Source organism: Armigeres subalbatus, unplaced genomic scaffold (assembly GCF_024139115.2).
Source record: "Armigeres subalbatus isolate Guangzhou_Male unplaced genomic scaffold, GZ_Asu_2 Contig1038, whole genome shotgun sequence".
NCBI classification, from domain to species: Eukaryota; Metazoa; Arthropoda; class Insecta; order Diptera; family Culicidae; genus Armigeres; species Armigeres subalbatus.
In genome coordinates this window covers 78,967-98,797 of record NW_026941779.1, presented here as the reverse complement: position 1 = coordinate 98,797, position 19,831 = coordinate 78,967, and the positions used below count along the sequence as shown (strand labels likewise).

At 42.8% G+C, this 19,831-nt stretch overlaps 2 protein-coding genes across 2 annotated transcripts; both read left to right on the top strand.

Annotated features, from left to right (window-relative positions):
* The first annotated feature begins 16,906 nt into the window (after positions 1–16,906).
* Positions 16,907–18,007, top strand: LOC134202149 (uncharacterized). The gene has a single exon (XM_062677197.1). It carries the CDS (start codon positions 16,907–16,909, stop codon positions 18,005–18,007), a length of 1,101 nt encoding a protein of 366 aa, XP_062533181.1.
* A 62-nt stretch (positions 18,008–18,069) lies between these two features.
* Positions 18,070–19,581, top strand: LOC134202148 (uncharacterized). Its single transcript, XM_062677196.1, has one exon. The coding sequence runs from the start codon at positions 18,070–18,072 to the stop codon at positions 19,579–19,581; it is 1,512 nt and encodes a 503-aa protein (XP_062533180.1).
* The last annotated feature ends 250 nt before the right edge of the window (positions 19,582–19,831 follow it).

Genomic DNA, 19,831 nt, shown 5'->3' with positions numbered 1-19,831 from the left:
TAATAATAAAATAAATAAAATAATAGCGGCCATTTTAAGGGCATATGCCTCAGCAGAGAAAACACTACATTCTTTTGGAAGGCTGTCGTTCCGTAATCCCATTGTTGAAGAATGCGGCACCTCTGTAGAACCGTTGCTTGTGGAACCATCGGTGTAAACGACAGTTGAACAGTGAATCGTGTCTCTAGGGTTGTCAGACAATAGGCTGGACTTTCTCGGTGGATCGCCAGCGCGTACTTTTCTTTTCACTCCCCACAAAACACGGTTTACGGGCATGCCACGCGATCGCTTAGTCGATCTTGCTGACCAACTGCGGAAGCGATGAATCCGTTAGTTCTAGGAGACGATCAGATGTTCGTTGAGTACCTTAGCATGACTGGTATTTTGGACTGTAGTCGAATAGCTCCGAGCTGTGGCCTGTAGCGAGCAGTTCGAAGGGCAATGTACCGCCTCGGCCATTACCGAATTTATAGGGCTAAACAGATGCTCCAGAGGCATAGCGGACATTTTATTAGGCGGGCGAGGGTTTGCAGAGTAGAAGGCCTGCTCTACTCACTAGTCCAACCTTAGATCAATTTTGCGTTACGTGACAGATCCAACCTGCAGCAGGGAAAGACGTTGCCACGTGGGTTGGCTCGATCATCTGCAAAAATTCTCAACCGAGATTCGCAGGCTTCCTTCATTTCCAATGAGGCTTGAACGTCGAGTTCGATCTGGGTTACACCTAAGATTCTTAACCGATTAGTTCTTGGGATGGGGACTCGATCGATGGAAATTTACGGAAAGGTTCTCGGCGTCATTTGGGCTAGGTAGAAATATGTGACTTCGATGGCGATATGGTGAAACCAACGCTTCTAGCCCATTTGTTGACAGCATTGACAGCGGCATGTAGTTTTCGGTGTAGCACCTCGTTTAATTGACATGTACTACGAGGAGAATATCGTCCGTACAACAATATGTTGACTTTTGTTAATAACTCGGAGGTTGCATTGCGATGAGGAATAGTGTCACTGATAAAACTGAACCTTATGGTACTCTATTTTAGAGTGGATGCGAGACAAGTGTCTCTCTACGGATACTTGAAACGTTCTTTTCGAAAAAAACTTTTAGCAGATTTCACACGACCACGTATCCGCCAAGACTTCAAGCTGCGTAAATTCCATATTTCAAGTGGTATCGTAGGCTTTGGAAAGATCCAAGGAAGCCACTAAAGCTGTTCATCAGCGGTTGGTAGATACTTTTCCAACTCAGCAAAGTAGGTCAGCCCTCGGCCAGCGAAAAGCATGCTGACGCTTGTCAAGACGACCCGTCGACTCCAGTTCGGTGATCAACCGGCGGTTTATAATCCGTTCAAACAGTTTCGCCATGCAGCTGGTGAGCAGATTGGACGAAACGCAGCAGGTCCGCTGTCGCTGCAGTTTGATTTTGGTATGGGAACGATGATGGCATTTCGCCAGCTGGTTGGGAATTCGCCTTCGGACCAGATCTTATTAAAAGCTCAAGGAGGATGATTTTACGGACGGCGGAAGACGTTGAAGCAAGGGTATCACAGATCAGGTCCTGTTGAAGTCCGTCCTTTATCAAGAGCCCACAGGAGCTCGTTAGGGAGATGTCAGCGTTGTACACATCATCGTGTTTGGCGAATAATTTATGGGTTTCGCTCAGCTACTACCTTTGCCTTTTGGAAAAATAAGGGGTAGCTGGGTAGCAACCTCTTGCTGTAATATTCGGCCAATTCTTCAGCAACTTCTTCAGGGTTGTTTGTAATCCATCCGCGCTTTTGATTACAACAGATCGCTGTTGTCGGCTGCCTCGCAGAGTATTAACCTTCGCCACAGTTCGGTCGTCGTACTGCTGGGTGTGATTCTTTCCACGAACTTTTCCCATGATTGCTCCTTTGCTTGTTTGACCACTTTCGTGCCTACTCTGGCTTCCTGGAACCTCGCCAATGCTTCGGGTTGGTCAGGATTTTGTTTTTTAACCGCCGTAGAGATCGAAGGCATTTTCGCCGATGCCAGTTGCGCCTTTGTTTCGGGCACCACCAAGGTACAGCTTTTGGGCCTACTCGGCCGCTGGATCGTGGTATGGCACAGAGTTGCCGCTCGATTATCTTTCGGTGAAGCTTCCACGTTCCACTCAACGTCTGGACGGATGGTTTGAGCAGTTATATGTTCATACACGGCCAATCAGCGCGATCGTATAGCCATTTTGTCGCGCTGTTCGGGAGCGCGACCAACCGGGTATGGACACCGCTATCGGAAAGTGGTCGCTGTTGTGCGTGTCTGACAGGGTTCGCCATGTAAACCGACCAGCCAACCGAGCTGAGCATAAAGTTGAGTCGATTGCTGAAGTATTACCCGTCTGGATCAATTCGAGTTGGATAACCGTTAAGGATCACGTTCCTTGTCTAATGTCGTTTCGGCGATGTATCTACCCAGCGCAGTTGACGATAACGAACCCACGCTAGATGATGCGCGTTGAAGTCACCCAGGAAAAGAACCGCTTCTAGCTCATCGAATAATGCACCCAAATCTACCTGACACTGAGTTGAAATCGGCGGAATATGATGAAACACGGTTACCTGAATTGTTGCGTAAATGCGCGCAACGACAAGATGTAAAGGTGTTCACTTGCAGTCTCTCGAACGGTATACCTTCACGTATAGGGACCTACCCGTGTTGCCAGTAATGCACGTTGTTTGATTCTAAAGTGGTGTAGTTGCTATCAAGGAAGTTCGGTGGTGCAACGGTCTGATTCACCTTGGTCTCTTGCAGTGCAATTACACACGGTTCGAGGTCGGTTATAAGGGCTTTAATTCACTGATATTGGCTCTGAGTCAACGCAGGTTCCACTGCGTGCGACAGCCATCAGTGTGACTGTCAGGGTTGATCGAATGGTGGGCGACGCTGATGAGACTGATGAGCTCCGTGTTCCTGCTGATGGGTAGATCGACCAGCTGTGAAAAGGAAGATGCGGCAGTAACCTCAACAGATTTGTGTGAACAGAACTTGCCTGTGGGACGATTTACCCCACAGTGCCAGCCGATGTCGAACCCATCACACTAGTATCACCAATACCGACAACGACCGGCACTTTGTGTAATGTTTATCCGACTGGTCCTTGAAAAGTTTTCTTTGGATGAGGTTTTGCTGCGTAATGGCGGACATCTGAAAGGGTATTGGGCAAGGTACCTGTTTGCATTGGAGTATATGATTACTGACCTGGGACGTCTTGTCCACGGTACATCTCCGAAACTACTACGATTGTTTCCACTACCGGCACCAGCCAGCACTGTGGACAGACTTTTGTAGTACGTTCGTTGGTGGTTCGCTGTTCTTCAAGCGTTGGCGTAGATTGAGTTTGAGTAGGGCGGCTGCAAAGGCAAAGAGGGATTCTCCTTGTCCCAGCCGTCTATTCCAAGTTTCCGTGTCGTGGTTGTATATCCTGTTTCATCGGCTACAGAGGTGTCACCATTGACGGTTGGGGTAAGTCGTCCCGAATGGCTCCTCCAACTTCTGCACTTGCGTCGAAAATTCACATTCCCTCTTTCGAACCGATTAGTCTCATTGTCCGTGTTCGTGCAAGGGTCATCATTATGCCAAACGGTTTTGAGTGTTAGAATTATCGAATATTCTGATTTTGGGATTTCTCCATAACTCAGATTCTTCACTAGAGTGCTCCATCTGAGTGAGATCGTATGACGTGGTAGCGGTTTTCTTCGGCGCGGACTTGGTCTGGTGAGATGGTCGATTTGACGTAGTTGCATTTCAGTGTACGACTCCGCTTTGTTTCTTGTACGGCTGGGAGTTGTTTCGGGATCGTACAGGGCCTGTCATCGTGTGGGTCGTACTTGTTCCTTGCTGAGCTGCGGTTTCTCAGGCTGTCACTTTGATCTCTGCGCGATTTTTCCTGTGTGGTAGCTTGCTTGTTTCAGTTGTTCGATGATGTTAGACATTATTTTTATCTTCTCGTCCTCGTTTGCTTTCGTTGCGGAGCTTGGCAATTTCCTGTCTTTGATTTCATCGCATTTCCAGTTCTTTCAGCCTTTTCTCAAATTCGTTTTGTCGAGACGCAGCCTGAGCATGGTTACTCCTGCTTGTAATCGACACGCTTCCTTGCCTCTGAGAATGTTACGTTATCTTACACCTTTATTCTGATTACCTTCATCTCTTTCTGATAGATTGGGCATTGACGATTAGGGACGATGATCACCTTTACAATTTTGACAGAAAGATGCTTCGCCATTCCTCTTCGCCGTGGGTTCACGAATTGTAGCATCGTTGTGGTCCTGGACATCGAGCTCGAGTGTGACCATAGTTGAAGCACTATAGCACAACATCGGATTCGGAAGTATGGTCTCGTGGCACATGCAGTAGGCCGACTTTGAGAAAATCTGGATACGTGGTCTTGCAGAAGGTGAGGATTAGCGCCGGCGTATTCCTCTCTGCCACCTTCGTTCTTGGTGATACGTTGCACGGTTACGCCGTCTTTGGTCATCTCTGCCAAAATATCTTCTTCCTCCATTCTCAATAGCTCGTAGCAAGATGACACATCTGCTGTTCAAGCTTGGATGGGGTAACTCACATTCGTTTCGTCGATGAGTTTTCTCGGAGTAGCCTGTTTACCTGAACGGGTCTCAATTCTCAAAGTATATTTGTTCCTTGAGCTTCGGATTTGCCGGATTCGATTGGTCCACCTGTGCACATCTCGACAGATTTTCCCACGATATACGGGTTCGTCGGGAGTTGAGCATCATCTTTCCAGTTAGTTGGAGAATGTCAGTTCACCGAATTTATTAGTAGGTATGAACATCGGTAATCTCGTCCTATAGACCTCCGGATCACCGCTACTAGTGGCTGCCATTTTCCACTACACTTACCAAAATAGTTGGTAACGGTCTTGTACCTACCCTAACTCTCAAAATACTTGTATAAAAATAATTTTCTAGACAAGTGTTCACAAAATTGCCACACACTGTGCGACACTTACGACCACACTGTATTGTATTCGAAGCCACTCGTAGATTTTGTTGCAATGATTTTTGATTTATCAAAACTTTTCGCCGATTTATTTTATGCCGAAAAACTCTCTGGGCGTCACCAACCAGCACCATTGAAAAGATGAATGAAAACGACCGAACGGCCAGACAACGCCGGTTTGTTTTGTCGGTAAGACACTCTGAGCACAATAAACTTCCCTCTTCAGCCGTTTTACCACGATTTTCGCCAAACTTTCACTGTTTGCTTCTTCCTCACTTCTGTCACTAGTCCGTATTATATTCGATCGTAGAGATCACGAAAAACTCGAAAAAACTAGATTTGTTCGTGAGGTGTGCGCTATAGACACCGCAACTGACGTGTCCTGGGTGCGATGAATCTAATCTGGTATTCAGTTAATTAATAAGAACTTCCAATAACTACTACGTTGTCCTCAACTTCCAAACACTACTCTTACTTGCAGTCGCTGGTCTAACTGCTTGCCTTCACAAAAGTGATTGTTCGAGCCTTGTAGTTTGCCTCATCTCAGGCCCAAAAACGAATGGAGAACAAAGGAATCTACAATGCAGGAATATCTGCTTTGCAGATCCGAAACGGCAACTCATCATATGCCAGTTACAATCCGATCCGAAGATCTTATTCCCGTATTTCAGCTCACTGTATGGACCGCAATCCTAAGTGCGAACCATATCGGTGAGGAGTGAGCCGAGCCATCTCACTTTGCGGGACCCATACTTTTCATACTCCGTTCACTACTGTTTGGAAGGCTAGAGAGAATGTTTGAGTGGTGCCTAAATTTAATACCCGAGCGTAGAAATCTCCCTTTTTCTTGAGAAGAGGTCTGCGGCAAACTGTATGTTGTATGCTATAACTGGGATTCCTACACCCAACCAGCGGATGGCAGATTTTTATACAGTTCTGCATAAGAACCTTACAGGAACTGTATAATAATTCGGCATATACAACTTCGGAAGATTTTAATACAATTTGTAAAATATCTGTAAAACGACTGTAGCTAAAATTATCCATTCCTTCATCAGAACCACTGTGCCATCCTCAGCTTCCCTGAGATTGTGAGAGTCAGGCTATCTTACAGCATCCAATCTAGGATAGAGATGATACCTTCTCATCTCTTTTGCAGTATTCTCTGCCCAACTCTTAGCTAGCGCGAAGAGGGGAGAAAGTCGCCTAACTCTGTAATTAGTCAGTTCCAATCAATAAAGCAACCGCGCCGGACGGATAGTGCCTTTTCTTAAAAGCGTCGTGTTTATGCACTTAAAAGTTATGTTTTATTTAAAACCAGTGCCGAAAAATCGAAGACGTTAATTTTACATTTGGTCCTTGGAAGCGGATATTAAACAAAGTGCATATCTTGAATATCGCGCGGATTATCGATAGCAAATCGTCGTGTGCTAATTCGATTGCGGTATCCATATTGTGATGTGATACGCTATCCGTCTATACGTATTGTTTAACGGACAGTGTCTATAGTTCTGGTCTGAGACCTACTGTGAAAGTGCCCGGTCGTATTGAACAACAAGCAAAGGGACGAATCGTGCTTTATGTGTACTGGCTTTTGTGGACATTTGCCGCCAATTGATTGAATGCCTACAGGAGGATAGTTCGCCATTAGTAGTTTGTACGGCCAATCGAGCAAAGTGGTGAAGAATAATCATTCTATTGGGAAGTGAACTGGAAAAGAAAGTGTATCTGTTACCTGGCGGAGACTATCGTGCTGGTTTATCCTGTTGCTGCTGTTGTTGATCCTGGCCTGTGCATACCGAATGTTGCTGTTGTTGCTGATCGTCACCAAGAAACCATCGAGTGCTGCTGCTGTTGGAGTTGGAACTGGATGTTGCCGAGCGTTTGTACCAAGCTGATTATGTCGACGGAGCGACAAGCAAGATAAGTTGCATGTTTTACTTTGGGGTATCTATTGTTCGAACAATTAAACAGACGAGCATTGATTGCATGCTGCTAGGCAGCCGTCTAAAGTCGAGCAAGTTGCATGTGTTACTTGTTGAGGGTATATGGGATTTTGTTTGATTCGCTGAGTCGATTTTCTGATTTATTGAGGTTTTGAAAATGCTTAATTGATCAGCAGTTTTTCCATTTCTGTCTGTTGGGTTTCTGTCAATCGCTATTCGATCAATCAATCGCGAGTCGCTGTGGAACTGTGAATGTGAGTAGTGCTAAATAGATGAGTGCAAGTGCAAGTGGCATACCATGGCTGATAACCAGGGCTTGCAACCCAATGAAGATGAGCAAATCACGCATGCCTCATTCTCTTGCTTGCTTCACAAGCAGCAAGTGGTAGTGAGGAAACAAATTCGGCAAGCAACACGAAGCTTCGATGCTCTTGTCACACATAAGCTACTGAATAATACATGTTCGTTATTTGATCGCCTACCGAGGGAAGCGATTGTAAGGAACTCTTGTGTAGATGTCACTCCTGCGTTGTATTACGATAGAAGTTGATACATAACAAAGCAAAACAATTCTAAATTTTGCAACTGTTCTCAGGCTGCAATATACGAGACAAATGTAGCGCTTCTCTCTGAATACATGTTTTTACGAAGCAGTTTTGATCCACACGCGCAACAAAAAAATGCGGTTGTTTCGAAGGGCTAGAGACTAATTGGGTATAATCTATCTTCTATATAGGGGAGATGACGGCTTTTGCAGTTTTTGTTCTATTATTGTCCCTGTCAGGGGGTTTTCTTTAACCAATTATGCTCAAATTTAACCTAAACATTCTTTGCATATCAAAGAATATTGTGGCCGAATTTCATAAAATTTGGACAACAAAAACGCCCCTGACAGTAATAGAACAAAACCTGCCAAACCCCTAATAAATGAAATGGTCTGTGTTCGTATCCGCATAACTCGAAAACGGCTGGATAGATTTTCTACATTCCTTCAGCAAATAGGGGAACGGTTTGGCACTTCATTCCATAGCTCCTATTTCCACCCCATCAAAAACAAAGCAATGAAAAGGAATATGGTTTGTTTCTTATTTTTGTATTTTTTTTCAGCAGTGAGCACGCGTGTTAGCAAAAAGAAGCCACGAGATTGGTGCTGTATTTCTTTGTTTTGCGATGAGATTAATATATGTTCAGTGAGATGGAAAACGGAACAGTTCCCCTATATCTGTTGTCGTTTCCAACGGGTTTATATGATATTTTTATTTTCTCATGCGAAAATCACGAGTAAGGGTGGAGAAATTATGAAAAACTAAAATTAAGGTATTTCGCATGGGCAGCTCAGAACGCGCATTTTCGCCTACTATGCAGGAGAACGTCTGCTGGGTCGACTAGTCTTCTTCTATCTTCTTCTCTATAGGTACCTATAATAAAAATGAAATGGTTTGTGTTCGTATTCGCATAACTCGAAAACGGCTGGATGGATTTTCTTCATTCCTTCAGCAGATATGTTCGTTGTCGTTTCCGACGGGTTTATATGATATTTCCTCATGCGAAAGTCAATGGTAAGGATGATCAAATCGTGATAAACTGAAATTAAGATTCATATGGATATTTCGCATGGGCAGTTAGATTTAGAAAGTAGTCGTATTTTACAAAGTTCTTCGGAAGGTCAAAACTATTTTGTTGAGAATTAGTTTATTTCATTTTCATGAGACTTATAAGATAAGATATCTCGGAATCTAGACCTAAAGTCAGGGATATTATCAATCATTTAGCAGTTTGTCAATAACTCATCCCAAAAGCTGAGTTTCAAAATGTGAGACTTCTAGTGCGAAGGCTTTTCTACAACTTTGTCTAATGGTTCGTTGTTTGAATTCCTTTAGTAACGGAGTTATAGCTATAGTTTCAGTAACTTAGACTAAATAATAACAAAATTCCATTCATTTAGTTTAAGTTACTGCAATTAGGCGCTAGTGTACATAAGATTTTCAGCAAAGTAGGATATCTAAGAATCTATTCAATTTAGCAAATAGCTGTATTCTGCAAAAAAAAAAACAAATGTTAAAGATTAGTTTTGTTCAGAATTCATCTACCCAACGGCGCTAATGTACGTGAGAGTTTCGGTAAGGTAGGATATCTCGGAATCTATTTAACTTAGAAATTCATCGCCTTCTACAAAGTTTGTCGAAAAGTCAAAACCATTATGTTGGAGATAAGTTTAGTTCGGAATTCGCTCACCCAAAGGCGCTAGTGTACATAAAACTTTCAGCAAGGTAGGATATCTTGGAATGTATTCAACTTAGAAAGTAGCCGTCTCCTAAAAAGTTGTTCGGAAGGTTGAAACCATTATGTTATGGTGAAGATTAGTTTAGTTCAGAATTCATCCGCTCAATGGCGCTAGTGTACAAGAGATTTTCGGCAAGGTAGGATATCTCGGAAGCTATTCAATTTAGAAAGATCAAATGGTCAAAACCATCACGTTAAAGAATAGTTTAGTTCAGAATTCATCCACCCAACGGCGTTAGTGTACAAGTGTCTTTAGGCAAGATAGGATATCTGGGAATCTATTCAATTTAGAAAGAAGCCGTCTTCTACAAAGTTTGTTCGAAAGGTCGAAAACATTACGTTAAAGCACAGACAAACAGACATAACATATTGAACATTCACTCATCAAATTCATCGTCGTTCAAACACTAACGACAACTGTTGATTTCAGTTAATTTGGCAAATCACGATGCGTACGCCACGAGTAATCAATTGGCCAACTAATGATTATTTGAATTGACCAGTAAATCAGTGAACGATGGAAGTTTGACGAGTGTTATTTCTGTTTGTCTGCGAAAACGGCGAAATGGCGTTGGGGGCAATCATCGATGGTGCAGCAGCGGTGGTTGTTGATAGTGATTGAATACATCACAGCTCTCTAAATTTCACATATTCCACTAGTTTTGTGTACGCTAGCGCCACCAAGCGGATGAATACCATAATAATGAGTTTTGAAATATAATGGTTCTGACCTTCCGAACAACTTTATAGAGAATCATAACTCTCTAAATGATACATATTCTGTGATATCTAATTAAATTGGTAGCTTCATGTGCGTTTCCGCCACCTAAAAAATCAATCCCCAGTTAAGGACTTAATTCACCGTAAGGTTTTGATCATTCTAACTCTGTGGAACATCACAACTCTCAGAAATAAACAGATTCTGATAAATAACAACTTGGTGTAATATCACAAATCTATTTTTTATAAGTTCCGAGATATCTAATTCTCTCATATACGCCAGCTCCGCCAAGCAGATGAATTCTGAATTAATCAGACGTCCACCGTAATAGTTTTCATCCTTCGAAAAACTTTGTAAAAAACACAACTATCTAAATTCTACAGATTGCTAGATGTCTCATTCAACTGGTGATCTCATATACGCTAGCGCTGCCAAGAGGAAGAATTTCAAATTAATTAGATGTTCTGCGTAATGGGTTTGATCTTTTTAACAACTTTGTGAAATATCGCAACTCTCTAAATTCTACAGATTCCAAGATTTCTAATTCAATTGATAATCTCATATGCGCAAGCGCTGCCAGGCGGATGAATTTAGAAATAATGAGATGTTCATCGTAATGATTTTGATCTTTCGAACAACTTTATGCAATATCACAACTTTCTAAATTTTTGAGATTCTAAGATATCTAATTCTGGTATACCTATATGCGCCAGTGCCGCCAAGCAAATGAATTCCGAATTAATTCGCCTTGACGAAGCCGCGTTGCTGCCATCTCGCGGAGATGGAGTTGGATGGAGAGTTATACTGAAATCTTTTGAATATGTATGGTTAGAATTTTGGAATGTTAGGCTACTTATCAACACATGTTTTTTAATCGAAATAATTCGACTTTCGTGTTATTAATCTAAAAGTAAATCAAACTTCTAACCCGAAAAATCTAACTATTTTTGGCTAAAACGAGTTTTAAATTTCTAATAAGCATTTTAAAATTGACGTCCTATATGCTTTGCCGGGTGAAACAAAAAAGCATCACGGTATTATAGTGTATAAAAATAAAAATAGATTGGTTAAGTAGTGTTTAATTTTGCGATTTAATGTAAATTTAGATGTGTAGGTTTCGAATTGTGACAAAATATTTTTTTAGGTTCTGCCGAGACATTGCAAATTTAATAGTTTCGCAGTGTTGATTATAGATGGCCATCATCTGATTGAGAGGTCCGAATTTTGCATATTTTGTACGGCAGTGATTAATTAAAAATGTATGTCAATGACGCAGTTGTCGAGATGGTATGTAGAAATTTAATTTCGATAAAATTTTTGTTGAATCAATACGCTGCGAAACTATATCGTTAATAAATGAAACCATTGCAGTTTCACGACACTCTTTCAAAGATTGAATGTTTATAAGCTTGCAGCGTGCCTCATATGATGGAAGTGGGAATGTTGTCCAGCCTAATTTACGAAGAGCAAATAATAGGAATTGTTTTTGTACTGATTCTAATCTCTCTTTGTGTGTTATTGAAAATGGAGACCATACAATGCTGCAATATTCCTTACATAAGCAATATATAATGTTTTAATTGTGTATGGGTCATGAAAGTTATAGCAGAAACGTTTTATTAAACCCATCATATTATTCGCTTTATGAATAATGGTGTTGTAGTGGTCGATGAACGTTAGTTTAGAGTCTAAGATAATTCCCAAGTCCCTAATTCTATCGCATTTTTCTACAACCTGGTTTCCTAATTTAATCGAGAGATTTGATGCTGTTCTTTTTCTGCTGAATGATATAAGGTTACATTTTTTTACATTCAGTTGCAATAGACTTTCATTGCACCATTCGTAGAATGTGCATATTTCGTTCAAATAGACGCTAACCACCATGCGGATGAATTTCGAATTAATTAGATGTTGTTCCCAATGGGTTTGATATTTCGAACAACTTTGTAGAATGTCACACCTCTCAAAATTTTACAGATTCCGAGATATATAATTCAACTGGTAGTGTCATATACGCTAGCGCCACCAAGTGGATGAATTCCGAACTAATAAGATATTGTCCACAATAGGTTTGATCTTTCGAACAACTTTGTAGAAAATCACAACTCTCTAAATTTCACAGATTCCGAGATATCTTATTCAAATGGTAGTGTCATATACGCTAGCGCCGCCAAGTGGATACATTCCGAACTAATTAGATGTTGTCTACAATGGGTTTGATCTTTCGAACAACTTTGTAGAAAATCACAACTCTCTAAATTTCACGGATTCCGAGATATCTAATTCAACTGGTAGTGTCATATACGCTAGCGCCGCCAAGTGGATGAATTCCGTACTAATTAGATGTTGTCCATAATGGGTTTGATCTTTCGAACACCTTTGTAGAATGTCACAACTCTTTAAATTTCACAGATTCCGAGATATCGTATTCAACTGGTAGTCCCATAGACGCTAGTGCCACCATGCGGATGAATTTCGAATTTATTAGATGTTGTCCACAATGTGTTTGATCTTTCGAACAACTTTGTAGAATATCACAACTCTCTAAATTTCACAGATTCCGAGATATCTTATTCAAATGGTAGTGTCATATACGCTAGCGCCGCCAAGTGGATACATTCCGAACTAATTAGATGTTGTCTACAATGGGTTTGATCTTTCGAACAACTTTGTAGAAAATCACAATCCTCTAAATTTCACAGATTCCGAGATATCTAATTCAACTGGTAGTGTCATATACGCTAGCGCCGCCAAGTGGATGAATTCCGTACTAATTAGATGTTGTCCACAATGGCTTTGATCTTTCAAACAACTTTGTAGAATTTCACAACTTTCAACTACTTAAAAAATATATCCAAAATTTTCTATTGCAAAAAAACAAGCAATGTTATAAAAGAGAAGAGCGATAAATCTTTGCAAAAGATATTTTAGTTACCGGAAAAAGATTGTCGCTTCAATTCTTTTTGTTCTGCTGTCCGAAATATGTGTGGTACCTAACTGTCAAATTCCTTCATTGACATTTAGATCCCCTATCCTCGCCAGCAAAAGATGTTCCGGACAGCGACGACAGCGACAATCTTTATCTGGTAACTGAAATATCTTTTGTCTTTGCCCTTATCTGCAGAGGATAAAGACAACGCTGAATTGCAGTTTATTTGCAACATTTGCAACAAACATGGAGAGGTATATGTTGGGAACTTTCCAAACTGCAATAACTTGTATATTTCAGAAGTAAAACACAAATTATTGTAACAGATGGTTAAGTTTATGTCTAAACATTGATAACTGATACTTTTTTTTTGTTTCTTTATTAAGGAGACTTTCAGTCCATAACTGATACTTATTTAACCTAACACACACATCGTCGAAAATCGATTAACTCTCGAAATGCGCGGCAGGCGATCATTGTCCTATTCTGTTGCAGTTTGGGACAAACGTTTATTGCGAGTTGAGTTTGTCCTAACATTTACAAAAAAGGAAAATGTTGTTGTCATTAGCAATGTTGTTGTTTTACATTCCCTGAAAATAACACATCTAATGGGTGGCGGGAATGGAAAAAATGGCTGGGAAAAAAAATGCAAAGAAGTGCAGCTCAATCTGGTTTACGAAAAGATATTTTAGTTACTAGATAAAGATTGTCGCTTCGGTTCCCTTTATTCTGTTGTCCGGAACATGTTGGTTACCAAGCTTTCAAATCGTATGGATTTTCCTTCTTTGACATTTAGCTCCCCTATCCTCGCCAGCAAAAGATGTTCCGGACAGCGACGACAGCGACAATCTTCATCTGGTAACTAAAATATCTTTTGATTTACGTTATTATAAAGACTACTCCTTAGTTTTTAAACATAGATTGATGAATGATAGTGTAGGGTTCGTGGTCCGCTGCGCGGCGTAGTTTAACGCATGCCATTTCATGCCATGCTGCTTCTTATCCTATTGATGAGTTGATTCGTGTCTTTGGCCTTCAAATCACGTTTGTATACAATGGAGCTCAGTAGACCAACAATACTTTAGCAGTTTTCGAAACATTTTCACGCTTAATATTGTCCACCGTTTACTTTTCCCACAATCTTTGTTCGCTTAAAAGTACTGTGCAATGCGCGCCACAGTACTTCCTGTTTTGATGGCATAAGGTATTATTTCTCTGAAAGCATTAATGTTCTCATAGAAATAATTGAATTATTGAAATTCTCGTTTTTTAGTGGCCACCCGTTAATAAGTTTGTTTTTATAGTTCAAAATTTAAGTGCATTCCCTATGCTCCACCATTATATTATTGCACGCTTCCAGCGTGCGAATTGTGAACGTATGTTGATTGTGTTTATACGCTCTCTTACTACAGTACTAAACGAATTAAACATGTATCTCCTCAGTGCCATGTTGTAGCATGAAGCAATCCTTCTCGGTCCCGACCCGTAGAAATGGAACTTCCGAGCAAAACAAACCAGTAAATAATGCCAGCAACACAAGCAAAGCGAGAGAGAAGCTTTGTCGCTAAATGATGTTGTGAGTAGGTTGCAACACCGAGCAACAATACTTCATACGCAAAATGAAGCACGACAACTCTCTCGTGCAGTATTTGTGCGACAAACACAGTACATCGAATATGTGTATCTCCTCTCTCTCGATGAATCTGAGAATTTCCATGCAACAAATTATCATAGAGTATATTCACAAATCTGCACTTTTTACAAGCCCTGCTGATAACGAATTGCGGAAACTATCGAAACAGGAGAGACAAATCAAGATTATCGTCGCTTCAACCAAGGATTTCGTGTCTAATTATGAGGATTCTCGTGATGGGGATACAGTTCCGTTTAGAATCACAAAACTTGACGAGGCTTTCGAGATGTTCTGTGACGTTCGCACGCAAATCGAAATGCTTTTGGAAGATGTTGAGCTCGATGAGGAGGAGGGCAAGCAGGACAAAGCATCACGGGTCCAGAAGCGGGAGAAGCAGAACGAACACGTTATGAAGGAGTTTGTCGACGAGTACTTCACGTTGAGACGACAGTTACAGGCCTGTATTCGAGTCCTAATCAACTTAATGAAGCTGCACCTGCAGCCACGGCGACGCAACAGCTATCCCATGTGAAACTGCCAGAACTGAAGCTGCCGTTGTTCAAAGGAAACCTGCGGGACTGGTTAACGTTTCGCGATTCCTTCAAGAACCTGATAGCGAACAATAGTCAACTATCAGCGATTGACAAATTCACGTATCTCCGTTCATGCCTTTCCGGAGAAGCTCTCCAAGAGATAGAGTCGATCGAGATGACCGCAGTCAACTATACCATAGCGTGGCAGGCTCTTGAGTCACGGTATGAAAACAAGAAGCTCTTGGTCAAATCGCATTTGGACGCTCTTTTTGCGTTGGAGCCAGTATGCAAGGAATGCTTCAATTCACTAAATCACATTTTAAGTGAATTTAATAAACATCTTCAAATGCTTGATAAGCTGGGAGAAGAAACTGCTAAATGGAGCACGATTTTAGCATACATGCTGGCGAGCAAGTTGGACACTACAACTCTGAGACTCTGGGAAACCGAGCATCGATCACGAGATGTTCCAACGTATAATGCCATGCTAAAGTTCCTGAAAAACCACTGTATCGTTCTCCAGTCGGTTGGTGTAAAAAGCTTTCAGTCGGATCCGAAGAAGACAACGAAACCGGCCGGCAGCTACACTGGAATCCAACTTCAAGCTCAATCCGTCTGCCCATTCTGCGGAGGGAATCAGCATTCACCATTCATGTGCGGAAAGTTCAAGACTCTAGAGGTTGAAGAAAGAAGAAATGCAGTGATGATGAACCGTTTATGCTTTAACTGCTTAGGTCGTGGTCACGTGTCTAAATCATGCAGTCGGAGTTCGTGTCGCGTGTGTGGTCAACGGCATCATTCTATGTTACATTAAGCACAGCTCAATCCTTCTCCCGTCAGTCAGTTCCACAGCCGGTCAAGCGATTCCAACGTCCTCCTCAGAACCCACAGATACATACACAGAATGCTTCAACCTCAGGAACACAACCACTATCACAAGAATTCCATCCATCTCAGCGATCAAATATTGCCAACAATTCCAACCTCACAAGGAAACAAAACACGCAACACGCAACACGGAACACCACCAACAACACAACCCCAAAGTACAAGTTACAATGCATCTCTTTCTGACAACAAATCAGATCGACCAGCTCTACTTGCAACTGCAATAGTTATTGTTGAAGATAGTTTCGGCAGTACTATGCTCGCTCGAGCCTTACTGGACAGTGGTTCCCAGTCCAGTTTTATGTCGGAGAACCTGTCGCAGAAGCTGAAGTTTAGAAGAGCCAAGGAGTCTTTCTCAGTAAGCGGCATTGGCCAGGCTACAAGAAGGTGTAAACAATCGGTCACTGCGCACCTTCACTCAAGAATATCTGAATTCGCCAAGGAGGAGAAGTTCTACGTTCATCCGCAAGTGACAACCGTTCTACCTAGCGCGAGAATCAACCGTGAGAGATTGCAGTTACCTGAAGACATCATGCTAGCAGATCCAACTTTCTGCGTACCTAATGTGGTGGACATCATCGTGGGCGCAGGATTGTTTTACGAAGTATTATCAACTGAGAAGCTGAAACCTCAGCAGAATGGACCTTTACTGCTAAATACAGAGTTGGGATGGATTGTGTGCGGAAAATTACCAGACGGAGCGAGTATTGCGAGACCAATGGTTGCCAATTTTTGCACGGAGCAAGTGGATCAGTTAGTCAAGCGTTTTTGGGAACTGGAAACCTGTCGATCGAATAGCGTTTTATCAGTCTAGGAATCAACATGTGAAGCCATATACGGCAGAACAACCATTCGCGATGCAACCGGTAGATTTGTTGTAACGCTACCGAAGAAGGAGTTTCTCATCCAACGATTGGGAGACTCAAGGGCCACAGCACTGAAACGTTTTTTGAGCCTAGAGAAGAGACTGGAGGCAAGCCCAGAAACGAAAAGGATGTACAAGGAATTCATCCATGAGTATCGTCGACTGGGTCACATGGTAGAGCTGAATTACGAGGAGGAAGGAGGACCACAATACTACATTCCTCACCACTGCATCCTGAAGCCAGATAGCACCACGACAAAACTGCGGGTCGTCTTTGATGCGTCTTGTGCAACGACCAGCGGAGTGTCACTCAACAATGCCCTTATGGTTGGGCCCACAGTACAAGATGATCTGCTATCCATTGTCACACGCTTTCGATGGAATCAATACGCGATAGTGGCCGACGTCGAAAAAATGTACCGTATGGTACTAGTACAGCCTAGTGATCGTAGATTGCAGAGGATTTTCTGGCGTGACTCCCCTACCGATCCCATCAGAATCTATGAGCTGTGTACCGTGACGTACGGCACTGCTTCAGCGCCATATTTGGCAACTAAGTGCTTGAGTCGCCTGGCTGAATTAGATGGAGATCGTTATCCAGCAGCTGCCAAGATGTTAGTGAAGGATTTTTATGTTGATGACATGCTCTCTGGCGTTGATTCAATCGAGGAAGGCATTACACTTTGTGCAGACGTCCAAGAACTACTCCGCGGTGGAGGGTTTACCCTGCGAAAATGGAGCTCAAACTGTCCCGAGATTCTCGAGCAGATACCTCCAGAGTATCGAGACGAAAGAACTTCTTTCGAGTTAGATGGTTCAAGTGCAGTAATCAAGACCTTGGGGCTTGTGTGGGAGCCTCAATCAGATTTTTTCAACTTCAAAGCACCTGAGTGGAATGAGTCTCCCATAACGAAGTGCGTCGCTGTCTCTGACCTTGCAAGAATTTTCGATCCAAGTGGTCTCATTGGGCCAGTTATTGTGGCCGGGAAAATATTCATTCAGCATCTGTGGAAGATTAAGATATCATGGTACGAAGAGCTAGCTGCAGATCTACAGCAACAGTGGCGTGAGTATCGAAGCTGTTTGGAAGGTCTAAAGGAGCTGCAGATTCCTCGGTGGATTGGATTTCGAAAGGAACTCAAGTCGGTTGAACTGCACGGGTTTTGCGATGCCTCCACAAAAGCATACGGTGCATGTATCTACATACGATGCATTGGGATGGAGAGATAACATCACGTCTGCTGATAGCAAAATCCAGGGTGGCGCCTTTGGAAGGTTCAACCAAGAAGAAAATGAAGCTGCAAACCATCCCCAGGCTTGAACTGTCATCTGCCTTGCTGCTAGCCCACGTGTACGTAGCAGTTTCAAAAAGTAATCCGAGTTCGTTTGAGGCCTATTTTTGGACGGACTCTATGATTGTCCTGTACTGGCTAGCTTCTATTCCATCACGGTGGCAGATGTTTGTAGCGAATCGAGTGTCCGAAGTGCAGCATTTGACGAAAAAAGGACAGTGGAGCCACGTCCCTGGCATAGATAATCCAGCCGATTTAATATCACGAGGAGCAACTCCAGAGCAGCTCAAGAACTGTTCCCTCTGGTGGAGCGGGTCTAGCTGGATGCTGAAAGACAAGTCGAGCTGGCCAACGACGATCGAGGTCTCCAGATCGCAAGTAGACGAAGCGCTGTTAGAGGAGAACGTACAATCAGATCAAACTGTTGCTGCGGTAGTCAACATTGAAGAGTTTAACGCTATCTTCACTCGGACGTCGTCGTTCCATACGCTAGTGAATATTGTTGCATGGTGGATCAGATTCAAGGATAACACGCTCCAAGCAGACCGCTCAAAAAGACGTATTGGACCGCTTACACATGCTGATCGAGAAGAGGCCATTCGCAGACTCACGCTTATCGCTCAACGAGAATGCTTTGGTCAAGAGATTGCGGATCTGAGCAGAAGAGAAGAAGTGAAAACTACATCCCGCATCGTTTCATTGAATCCACGGCTGGTGGATGGCATAATTCGAGTCGGCGGCCGGCTGGAGAATGCTCCAATCTCGGCGAATAGAAAGCATCCCATCATCTTCGACATTAATCATCCTCTGTCATTGCTTATACTGCGTCACTACCACAAGCAACTTCTTCATGCCGGTCAGCAGCTATTGATCGCCAGCGTAAGGGAGATATATTGGATTCTTAGCATCAGAAGCCTGGCACGCAGAGTCATTCACGATTGTGTTACATGTTTTCGTAACAAACCCAGCGTTCAGGAACAGCTAATGGCTGATTTGCCGGCAATTCGAGTGACACCTGCGCCACCATTTCTTCGAGTGGGCGTGGATTACTGTGGCCCCTTCCAAGTTAATTACCCAATCCGGAAGAGGGTCATGGTCAAATATTTCGCGGCAATTTTTGTCTGTCTGGTGACTATTGCCGTCCATATTGAGATGGTTGGCGATTTGACTACTATGGCCTTCATAAGTGCTCTGAAGCGATTCACCGGCAGAAGGGGCATCCCAGAAGTCATTATGTGCGATAACGCAACCAATTTTGTAGGAGCGAGACGCAAACTGGATGAACTCCAGCAGCTCTTCATGACGGAGCAAGCGCAGAAAGCAATCGTGTCCACAGCAGCCGACAAAGGAATCGAGTTTCGCTTCATTCCTCCCAAAGTCACCGAATTTCGGTCGCCTCTGGGAGGCTGCTGTAAAATCGATGAAGCACCATTTAAGAAGGATAATCGGTTTGAAGATCGTAACTCCAGACGAATTGGAGACCATTTTGGTGCAAATCGAAGCGTGCCTTAATTCACGGCCTCTTACACCGTTAAGCAACGATCCCGGGGACATGGATGTGTTGACACCTGGACATTTCCTCATCCAGCGGCCTCTTGTAGCGATACCAGAGCCATCAGTTCCAGAGCTACCAGACAACCAACTGCCAAGGTGGAAGCAAACACAGGCGTTTGTTCAACGTATCTGGTCAAAATGGTCCACGCAGTACTTGTCCGATCTACATAATAGGACGAAGTGGACAAAGAAAAAGAGCAATTTGAGT